Genomic DNA, 12,260 nt, shown 5'->3' on the forward strand with positions numbered 1-12,260 from the left:
CCTAAATGTGCCACACAAACCAATACATATTCCCAAAGTACAGAGATATATCCTAAATCACATATTAAAAAAAAAAGTTGAAAACATTTTATAATACTTTAAACAGTAAAATCATATATTTTATCAAAGGAGCTTGTAAGGATCCATTTTTTACATAGTCTTTTTCCTTTTCCATAGAGAATACACAGCATGTTATCAATTCTGGTCATCAGCAGCTGGTAGAACAAGAAGTGTTATGAGACTTGTGAATCAGGCTTTAATTTTGTTTAAAAGCTAATATGATCACAGAAAGTGTGGTCTGATATGCATTTTTAGTGCCCCGTCCAATGTCATGACTGCCAATATAACGATGGTGCCAGATCTCTTTCTTTTTTCTTTTCCTAAATCCTTCTAGATTCTAATACCAATTTACACAAAAACAAAACTCAGTATCTCTCAGGCGGTTTCGTTTCTTCAACTGCACAAAATAATCCTTATGACTTCAGAATCTCACTTATTACATGGATCTCAGCAGCAGCAGCCATCTCCTACAGCAGAGAAATTGGATTCTGTGTCTTCTCTCACTCCCAAGTACCTCCCTTTGTCCCTTCAGCTAGTTATCCACCTTATTCAGGAAGTGCAATCCTGCCATTTAAATTCACCAGACAGGTGTCTCTAAACAGGGATGTGCAGATTGTCACCTTCTTCTCACTCTCCAAATTTCAGGTAATCCCAACTCACAGCTTCTCTGCTCCTACGCGTCTAGTGCTCCAGCTTGCAGAGGCTTTGAGTTTCTCAACTTCATCCAAGTGCTTTTGGCACTGCAAAGCCAACAAAAATCCCTCATCATGATTTAACCCCAGCCAGCAAACAAGTACCACACAGCCACTCTCTCACTACTCCATCAGTGGAATCAGGGAGAGAATTGGAAGGGTTAAAGCTAGAAAAATTGTGAGTTGAGATAAAGACAGTTTAATAGGGAAAGCAAAAGCCGCACATGCAAGCAAATCAAAACAAGGAATTAATTCACTACTTCGCATGGGCAGGCAGGTGTTCAGCCATCATCAGGAAAGACAGGTCCATCATGTGTAACGGTTACCTGGGAAGACATCATCACTCCAAATGTCTCCCTTACTCCTTCCCCTCTCTCCCCCATATATACTGAGCGTGACACCAGATGGTATAGAATATCCCTTTGGTCAGTGGGTGTTGGCTATCCTTGCTCTGTCTCTTCCCAACCTCCTATGCACCCCTTTGCATAGTCTCTTTGCCAGCATGGCAGTACGGAAAGCAGAAAAGTCTTTGACTCTGTGGAAGCACTGCTCAGAAATAACAAAACCTCTATATTATCAACCCTGTGTTCATCACAGGTCCAAACATAGCCTCGTACTAGCCACTGTGAGGTAAACTAACTCTAACTCAGCCCAAACAAGCTGTAGCCTTCTCCACAGTTCAGAAAGATCCCAACTTGCAAGCATCAAGGCTTAAAATTTAATTCTGCCTAGGAACAAATTTAATCCCATATTTTCTTTCCCAGAAAAAAAAACAAACTAAAAAAACCAACCAACCAAATAATCCCAAAACCAAACAAAAACAAAACCCAAAAACAAAAATAAAACAAACAAACAAAAAAACCAAGCAAAACAAAACAGTAACACCAAAAAAAAAAAAGGCAACTGCCTCCTCAAGGCATTTCTTGTCAGAAACCAAAGCATTGTGAACAGATACTGAGCTAAAACTTTATCAAAATCATGAAGATATTGCAGGTGAATTGAAAGGAAATATATTGAACACACAGAACTGAGGAAAAGTAGATATTCACTATTTCTTCTTTACCTGTTTCTAATGATAAAACAATAATTTTGAAAAGCACTTCTGGAAAATCTGATTTTATTCCCTTGTTTTAAAAAATATGAAGTCTTTATAAAAGCCTTTACATTGCCTGCTCATTCAGTCACTAGATTTCCTTTTCAGTTAACGGATTTCCATAATGTAAATGTATAGGAACATATGAAAGTTAATTTACTGGCATAACGGGATTAGCTAAAGAAGATTTCTAGTCTGCTTTCCATCTGCAAACATTGTGAGCTACAACATGCGGGATCTCTCACAATCTTCTTTTAGTTCCTCTATCTTCTTTTAGAAGATTTAAATTGAATAAGGGTTTAGCTACTTGACTTCTGGTAGGATTGAAAAGATAGAACACTGAAAATTTGATGATTCTAATCTTTCATTATTAGTCATTATTAGTTCCCTTGATTGCAATATATTTTTCCTTATTTTTGTGAATATTATGAAACTGGTTACTCTACAGTTCCAGAAAACTGAATATATAAAATGCATGATTTTCATGTCTTGATAAAATGATATAATATATACTACAAACATGTGTAACAACAGTTTTCAAAGTATACATTTGTACTTTGGTTAATTATCTCATTAATTTTGGATAGTTTTATTTTTATTTTTAAATATTTATACTAGACCTTACAGGGTAACAAGACTGTTTCCTAGCTTGGGAAAACATGGAGAAAATATTTCAGATTTGTGTCTGTGACTACTGTTCTGGTATTACTGTAATATTATGAACCACAGGACTTGAGATCTATCAAAATAAGGTTAGATTTGCTTTTCAATGAGTAACCTCTACTTCCACCCTCTTCATTATGGACCTAGTGGAAGTCCATGAGCTTGACATTTCTTCTTTATCCCTTGTTACTCATCTGGACCCATGTGCACTATTCGCAAAGTTATTTTCCTTATGAAAAGAACAGGTTAGCAAATGGATACTGAATGGAATTTGTATTTGTTAAAGTTTTATTTAGTTGTCCAAGTGTAATGTGGCCATAATAATCCCTTAAGAGTCCCTGGGTTATCTAGGATGGTAGACATATCACAGAATTGCAGGAGACGTGCATCTTTTTGAACCAGCAGCCAAAAGGCAAAATATCTCAGGGCTTTTCAAGTCCCACTAGATGATGTCTTTGTCTAGAAAAACAAATTGTTCCCTTTCTCCTTGGTACTGCTACAGTTCAAATCCACATTAAATTTTATGTGTTGCCATGGCATCATCGTAAAACCTCTAAAACAACATTATTTTCCTGATAGACCTCTTGGTGCATTTCGCGCATATCAATAAATTTAAAGTTTGTTTAAAGTACAGATGTATTCCTTCTCATAGCCCATTTTAGCAGTTTAAACTGAGGCAGTTAACAAGCCCTGCTTCTGGACTTGAGCTAGTTTAATTTTACCTTTTATTTTACCTTATTTACACTATTCTAGGCAATGTCATATTTGCCTACCAACACAAGGAAAGCAGCAGGCAAAATTAATATGGAATTCCCAAATTTGTATTGGATCTAATTTGGTTGTATTTCCCTGAGCAGATGAAACAGAGAATGATTTCAAATACATGTTTCAGTAAAGTTTTCTACTATTAGCCAATTCAGTCACTAACTGAAACCATTCATATTCTAAGTGCTAACATATAAAAGGCATTAATAACAACATGGAATATACGGCAGAAAAAAATTATAGGAACAAATTAATGATCTCAGAAGAACTTAAATTTTCACTTAGAAAGAAGTACCTTCTGCTGTTAGAGCAAAAACTTCTTCAGGAACATATCATTTTTTTTCAAGAAAATAAACCAGACTCTTTTGTCAACTGAGGACATTGGCAAGGACCAATGAAGACAGAGGTTTAGTGCATGTTGTTTGTTCATGTAATTGTCATGTCCATTTTCATCTAATCCTTTATATTACTGCTTGAAAGTGTAAACATTTGTAAAGCTCCTGAGCTAAAGCTTTAAAAGCAATTATTCTGAACAAGTTGCAAAATGTGATTTTAGTGTAATGCGTTAGGAGTTGGGAACACATAGCTGCCATTAAATATGGAAGTAGTATATTGAGTCTTTAATTAATAATTATTCTAAGACATGCAGTAGGAACTATGACAAACATTATTATACAGTATATCAGTACTATGTTTAATTAATATTTTTCAGAATAAATATCCTAGATATTAACTACTTTTGACTTTTGATGATTATTTGTGAGCAGAGAAACTAAAATCTGGTATTGCTACTGAAAATAAACTTAGCAAAATAATTCAACACTAAAATTAACTAAATATGTTCATTTGCAATGTTTTCATCCTAAGACCTACAGAAAATAACTAGATATTATATTATATTGTCAAATTCAACTGATTTGGGATGTTTTGTAATAAAGACAAGTGAGTAAAAGAAGTAAAAATCAAGGAGTTCTCTCAGAAACTACTAACTATATTCTTCTTCTTTTATCTATGGGTTGAATAACAACTTTTAGTAAGGCAAAGACTGAACTGGAGTAGTTGCAGAACAGTTGTCATCCTCCAAACCATTCAAAGTGATAGCAAATAAGCTATTACTCATCCCAGAAGAAAAGAAAATGAGCAACATTCATCTGTCCCAGGCAGAATGTTAGCAGAAGCCATTTCACTTCAGAATCCAAGGTTATGAAAAGCAGGTGACACACCTAGGAAGAGCACTTGGTACAGTAGTGTATAAATTTATTTGCTGAACTTTGAATTTTGATTTCGTAAGGGAGTCTGAAAGATCTCATATTACAGGTAGCAATTCAGAAGTACTAGTTTTAGCCAGTTCTTTCTAAGTAAGTTCTAGTTCTGTTGACTTCAATATGAGTATTGCTGGACAGTTATTGGACTCAAACTCTGAATTAGGCAATATTGAAATAAAACTTTAACCAAACCATTCACAGGACACCCACTAGGATATCTAGTAGTTCAGAAATGTATGAAAAACCAAACCAAACTAAAACTCCCCAAAAATTGGGAAAAAAATATTAAAAATATTAATGCACACCTTAAAATTTGCTCTTTAGAGGACCTGTTAATCCAAATCCATCAACAGTCTTTTCTGAATAGCTCAAATAATTTTCTAGGGCTTCCTGAGATCAGATGCAAGTTAGTCCTCACCCAAATCTCCAAACCATCTGTCCTGTCCTACTTAACGGAGGGAGTAGGAGCACCTATAATTTTCAAAGTCTAGGATTAGAGCTTTTATCCAGGAACTGAACAGGCCTTACTGCTCATCCTCAGCCTTCAAGGGATGAAATCTGGAGATCCTAATCACCAACAAAGTGCTTAGCCAACTAATTTGAGGCAGGGCTAGACAGGAAAGTTTTCCATGTCTTTGTGTATGGAACTTAATACTTTCCCTAATACAGCAAAATTGCAGGAGTCGCAGGAAACAAAAATTGCAAGAGGAAGGCTTTCTCCCGAGGCCCATCGATGAAGACATTGCTTTCTGAGGGAGGAATTGTGGTTCTGGAAAATTCACAAAGTTACTCTTACTGAGGGAGTGGTGCAGTACTGCAATTGCTCTCAGCCTCTCTATGAGTTCCTAATTCCAGAGTCAGAGCAATAAGGTCATACTTAGTTCTGGAAAGAGAGATTCTACCTATGGAAATATCCAACGACAGATCACCAGGAAGGATTCTCTGTGTCAGACAAATTCTTTACCATAATCAACAGTCTATCTACATTGCTTCTTGTAGTGAATGCCCTGCAGCTCTTCATACAGAAAAGCATGTTGTCAGACATGTTTGGCATTAGTCAAACCTTTGTACTCTGACAGAGATTTGATGTGCCAATTAAAGTTAAGTACTCAGCAATTGATTTAAATCACAGTTAATTTCTCTTTAGCTACTATGGTAAATCTTTGACAGATTAATGAGTTACAGTTAATGATGGAGCATGGAACTTGTTGTAATTGGTTTTCACTCACTAATTGAACTGCCATACAGCACATATGCGCTATTCTAGATGCAGTTCAGGCCTGTAATCATGGAATCATAGAATGTTAAGGGGTTGGAATGGACCTTGAAAATCCCAAACCCCATGCCATGGGCAGGAACTCCTCCCATTAGACCAGGCCTTATCCAAACTGGCTTTGAACACTGCCAGGGTTTGGAGTATCCACAACCTCTCTGGGCCACCTGTTCCAGTGTCTCACCACCCTCACAGTAAAAAATTTCTTCCTAGTATCTAACCTAAATTTTCCCTCTCTCAATTTGTACCCATTACTCCTTGCCCTGTCACTACAGTTCCTGTTCAAGAGTCCCTCTCTGGCTTCCCTGTAGGCCTCCCTCAGACACTGGAAGGTTGCTGTAAGGTCTCCATACAACCTTCCCTTCTCCAGGCGGAACAGCCCCAGTTTTCTCAGCCTGTCTCTGTAGCAGAGGTGCTCCAGTTCTCTTATCAACTTCATGGCCCTCTTCTGCACTTGCTCCAACAATTCCATGTCCTTCTTATGCTGTACACAGTAACCCAGTAATAGTGTAAAATGTAATAAAAAATAAAGAGTCCCCTTATTTGCTATAATAAATCATACCAATGAAAATATCACCAGTTTATTAGCATGATAACCAAAAAGAGGAACCATCTCAGTTCAGCCTAAATTTATTGATAGTTAGGGAAGGATATTCTTGTCTTTAGATTTAAAATGTTTTCACCCTCTAGTATTTACCTTTTGATATATTTACAAGTGGCAATCAAGTAATCAATTAAGTCATAATTCAAGTTCTTTACATTATCAGTTTAAAGAAATCCAACTTTTCCTGTCTACTCTGACAGAACTGGTTATCCTGTCCACTCCTCTATCATCCTTTTCTGCACCTTCTTCTGCATATTCTTTGGAACAGGCACGACTAGAGATGAGGCTTCACCATAAATAATATCAGTAACAATTGAATTCCAACTATTAAGCATGAGGAAATAAAAGTGAATCCTTCAGATTACATATATAGTTTTATTTTTCAAATGTCAGTGTGAATTTCAAGATTTTCCTACTTTGATTTTGCAATGGCATTGGCAACCTGCATGGAAAATGATTGTTAATTTGAGTGGCTTACTTAAATTCAAATATTTGAGATTCTATACTAGAGACCTCTCATCAAAGGCATATTGAAATAATTAGCTGAATAATTTTTGGTCCAGTCTGAAATTTTCAGCTATGTAAAGGAAAGTTAAGAAAACTGCATCAATTTACCCAAAGTAATTAGTTACCTAAAGAGCAGCCATAGTGTTTACGACCAGTGCATAAATTTAAAATGGAAAGATGTTATTACCACAAAGTACTACCATGCCACAGGGCATCCTGTCTAATTATACCAACCAAGACAGCAATAAAAAGCATGTCAAGTTGCATGTTTTTCAAAGACTGAGACAGTAACTTTAGAAAATCTCACCAGTAAAAATTAAAACAATTACTGTTCCGTAACACAGTAGCTTTTCTTGTACAGCAGTGAGAACGAGCTTTCATTACAAGAAAGAGCTATAGTTAACAGATTAAAAAAAAAGTTCCCTACAAGAACAATATTGCTTATAGTGACTTACATTTACTTTTAACAGTGTTCTTCAAAAGTCTGTAAGATTTCCTTGTTAAAATTTTACAGTGAGTTATAACAAATGAAGGAAGAATCATTTGACTATATTACGCAAAAGAAAAGTGTAAACTTCACTTAGAAGGATATATTAGTCAAAATTAGTCAAAATAGTATTTGGAATGGCAACAGATAGGGTTCTCTGATTTATGCATGAAATTTTGATGACTGTTCAAATAACAGCATACAAAAATTATGAGAGCAGGTGATATTCAATGTTCAAATGAGAGGCATATTTTGGAATATTTGTCTCATATCTAGAAGGAGACATTGTATATTAAAATGTGTTAAAGAAACAGAGTTAGGTAATTCATATCTTGAGGATTTGTGCAAATGTTTCCATAAAGTTATATTCTGTATGTTGCCTAAAAAAAAATCAGGAGAAAAGGACTCTCCAGGCAATATTAGATATGATAGAGAGTAGCTCTTTTAATGAAGAGTACATGGAGTACAAAGGCACATGCCTACATACAGAATTCTTACACTTTTATGTCTTTTAGTAATTATCATATCTAATGAAGACATTCAATCCTAAGATCCTTTTGCCCAGGTACCACCCTTAGAACTGCCCCACTGGAGCACCTCCAAGGGCCTTCAACCTTCTATCTTGTTTTGTCTACCTTATCTCTTGCTATTCCGGTCCAGGTGCACATCCCAATGGAATGTCCTTGCTAAAATCTATTGCCTTGAAAAGAGAGTCAAAAAATGGTTAGGCTGAAGCTTCAGGAATGTGGCACACAAACTGTGAGAAAGTAAGGGTCTAAAGTGAAGGAAAACCCCAGCAACATTAAAATCTACAAAAAGCTAAAAATCCCAAAAATTCTAAGGTATCAGTATGTTATGGTAATATGGCTGTATCTGTACAAGTATCATGGAGTAGAAATCAAAATATTCTCTAAGTGTGTCAGATTTCACTGTGTGCCGGAAATTGCTAGTCAAAATGTTAGTACTGGAGTCCCTAAGGGCCTCAGCCTCAGCATTGGCAGCAAAGAGCAGTTACCTCATCTCCAATTTTTATTTTACTGAGCTGTATGAAGCAGATGATCAGTATCCTGAGCCTTTATGAAAGTTCACCCTGTGGCTAAAGGGTTTTGAGGTATGGTGAAGCAAGTGCAGACCCATAAGCAGCCTTGTTCTATAGAATCAGGGTACAGCAGCTGTTCAGACAATGGCAGCCTTAAGGTTACAAGCAAGGCTTTGGAAGTCACCACAACTTAAATGATTTCTCTCTCCCCTCAGGGAACATCCCTGTCACAGTTATTTGAATTACGAGTCACCCTTTCAGGCAAATAGCACATCAGAATAGCAAGCCTCTTGTAGGATAAAAAGTCAATTCAGGCAGTTTGTTTCTGGTGTCTGTGTTTGCGTCAAACAACCCTACTTGTTTAAAGCAATTAAGCCTTGTGTTCATAATGTGCAATTATAAACTGAGATGATGAATGCTTGTCCTTCATAAAATAGCAGTCAAATATATCTCTTTCCTTTTGATAGATTAGAATTTTTTTTAGTGAATAATGAGAGCCAATTTAAGTCAGACTTTTAAAGGAACGATGAAAAATAGCTTCAATTGCTTCAATGAGAAATTTAACCAGGACTTTTTTCCTCTTAAGAGCTGGAAACAATTTAAACCAATAAACTTTATTCACACTGACATATAGAACAACTTAATACAACCTTGAAAAGATTCCATCATTTTCTTCGTCCATTTTCCTTTTTCATTTCAACTTTCTGCTATGCATTTATCACCTGTTTTCTTTTACACATATGATTACTCTACAACTAATCCCATTCATAAACTGTTCATATTTTACTGAGAAAAATAAAGTAAATAGACATACCTTAGGTTGTACAAATTAAAACATAGAGCTTGGGCTGGGCTGAAGTGCAGACAAAGTCCTGAGAGCTGTGGTGCTCCCACCCAGTACTCCAGGTTTAGAGCAAGTGTTTCCTTAGTACAAGGATTTCCCATGCTGAGAAAGGCAGGAGAGCCATCACTGCTCCCACATCCTGCTTCTTTCTGTCCTTTTGATTTTATACATGAATCTGGAAAGGGAACTTATACTACATGGTATTTGGGATATCATGCAAAGAAATAAGGGTATTTCAGTGGTTATCATGCCCTCTTTAGAAAAGACCAAAAATTCAGTTCTATGAACCCTGATGCACAAGCTTGTCTAAGCCTTTTGGCTTACTTTAGAAACAAACAAAAAACAGAAGCTTGTTTCTACATCTCTAAAGTACAAATGCCTGGCCCTGTTTTCATCATACCATGCTGCTAATTATGAAAAATACTAACAGCTTCTCATAAGAACTTTGTATGGCTCTTGAGGCTGTCATTACCCATGATGAAAAAGAAAGGAAATGTCTTTCAATTCTTTCCTGAAGGAGGTTGGGGTGTATGTGTTTAACAAATTAGTTAACTATTTTTATATTTTTAAAACAGCTGATTAGCAAATCCTACATTTCTTCCACATGGCATTTCATGTTGCATGCTTCCATTTGGCTAGAGACCCTTTTTCCTGTCTGTTGAAAGCAGTAATTTGAATTAATTTCATTCTCCAGGTGTAGTTTTCCACCCAATTTCTTTGTCTTGAAAATTTATAAGCTTATGTGAATATAAAATCCTCTACTGGGACTTTCTCTATAAAATGTGCAGTATTTTTTCATTATAAGCAACAAATGCTTCATAAGCATGTTTTTGCATATTCAACTACCCTTATTCAAGATGAATGATTAAATTGACAAAACTAGCAGGATGTTGCATATATGGAAAACTATTTCTCATGAGTAAATGTTGCATATTGAGGTTCCTGTTGTTGGCTTGATTCTCACAACTGTATGGTTGCATGTTCCAAGTTTCCTAAGATCAATATTGATACAACACTGGCTTTCTACACCAGTGAGGTTTTAACTAGCTATTCTAACCTGTAATAACTAGTACCCTTAGTTATTGGCCAAATTGTATTGCTCAGCCCTGCACACTTCATTTCCCCTTCTGACTCAAAAAGTATTCTTATTAAAATTAATTTTCATTTCCATTTTTAACCATAAAGCAGAGATGTTTTTACTTCTGTTACATTCAGAAATGTCATGTAGGGTCTGACAATCAGTACCCTTTCCCTTCTGCCACTAATAGGTCTTTGTTTCTTTTTTATTTTTTTCTTTTTTCATTAATGCAGTTCAAATAATGAGGAAAATTATATTATGACCAATAAAAATATAGTTCCTATGTCCTTATGCTCAGTCTTAGTTTTAACTACAACATAATGAGATGCTAATATTCACTTTTATTTAAAAACAAATATTTTCATTTTTCAGAGTGGTAAAGTTTTAAGTGTGCAGCCATAAATACGACATCTCTGACAGAAAGTATATACAGCTCCAAAAGGAATTCCAGAAGTTTGAAGCACTCCACTTGTCTTCTCTATAAAAGCACCCTTGATTAAGACAGGATTGTCTGTACCTCCACATGTAACTAAGCTAATTTTTCATAAGGACTTATATGATCTCCACCATATTTGAACAGAGGAGGAACATGTGTCCTCCTCAGACTGTTGTATGGCAAGTTACTGCTCATATAGTTTTCAATAGCAAACTGAGGCAGAGAAAGCCTAGTGGCTTCTAAAATATGTGAGGATTAGAGAGAGAAAAAAGAAATTAATTTAGCTTCCCTTACAGTGGGACAGGTTCTCACTGACAAAGACAGGGAAGTGGGAATGCCCTTGCCAGGAGTTGGGCAGAAAAACATAACTCCATAAAACTCTTATGCTTCTCATTTTGATTTCAAGACAAAGTTGTGATAGGGGTTAGAGTTATATGGAATTTTATGAACTGTACATGGAGGTTGGATTTCCTTATCTTGGGATTTTTTCAATTGTCCTGAAATGCGTCGTTATTCTTATCCATTGTGTCCCCACTAATATAAATAGGTATCATTCTGGCACTCAACTAAGTAATTCTGTTGTCATCCACAGATGGACAGGGGATTACATGGCTAAGAAATGAAATAAAAGCTAAATCTCTACGCTTGATAAAGCTCTGCTTGTTTTCTCTTTCATTCAGGATTACCGAGTGAACATCTTTCTCCGTCAGAATTGGAATGATCCACGCCTTGCATACAGTGAATATCCAGATGACTCTTTAGATTTAGATCCATCCATGCTGGATTCAATTTGGAAACCTGATTTGTTCTTTGCTAATGAAAAAGGTGCCAACTTTCATGAAGTTACAACAGATAATAAATTGTTGCGGATTTTCAAAAATGGAAATGTACTTTATTCCATCAGGTAAGTCTCTAATCAAATTACTTTTTCAGATAGAAGCTCAAAAGTATACCTAAGAATTGCTAAAAGATATATTCAGTTGCTAGTCATGCGGAAGTATCATCCATGAGTTTTGAGCATAGAACTTGTCAACATTACTGTTATTACTAAATTAAAAAATGACCCTTCATTAGGCATGCACATAGTAAAAGTAATAAGAAAAGTATCTTTCCCATTTTAAAGTACAAGTACTGAGCCTAGAGGAACTAAGATACTGCACAGAGCAAGCAGTCCTCTAGTATTATAATCTGTGTTGGCCTATGTATGAGTTTCACAGTCTGTAGCCTTCAATGTCACGACAATCAAACGTTATTTCTCTTTCGCCTTTTTGCCTATTGCAGTTGCACTTCAACATGGAAACATGACCTGTTTGAGGAAGTATGACATTTAAAGATTAGTCACTTACTGCTGGAGTTGGAGAGAAAAGTGGAAAGCAAACTTTTGAAAAGGTTTAAGAAGCTATAAGCAGCAATCATAAGTATTGACAAAATCTAGTTATCATAGCTCATTTCTC

At 35.8% G+C, this 12,260-nt stretch overlaps 1 protein-coding gene across 3 annotated transcripts in view; it reads left to right on the top strand.

The window, feature by feature from the left end:
• Positions 1 to 12,260, top strand: part of GLRA3 (glycine receptor alpha 3) — an 87,415-nt gene that overhangs the window by 38,172 nt on the left and 36,983 nt on the right. For all 3 annotated transcript variants that reach the window (XM_027741598.2, XM_027741596.2, XM_027741597.2), the window contains exon 4: positions 11,487 to 11,710. In XM_027741598.2, coding sequence (XP_027597399.1) covers positions 11,487 to 11,710 — 224 coding nt within the window. The remainder of the gene's footprint in view (positions 1 to 11,486; positions 11,711 to 12,260) is intronic.

The sequence above is a fragment of the Pipra filicauda genome, unplaced genomic scaffold (genome assembly GCF_003945595.2).
Source record: "Pipra filicauda isolate LSUMZ 115617 unplaced genomic scaffold, ASM394559v2 scaffold67_size6003252_pilon, whole genome shotgun sequence".
NCBI classification, from domain to species: Eukaryota; Metazoa; Chordata; class Aves; order Passeriformes; family Pipridae; genus Pipra; species Pipra filicauda.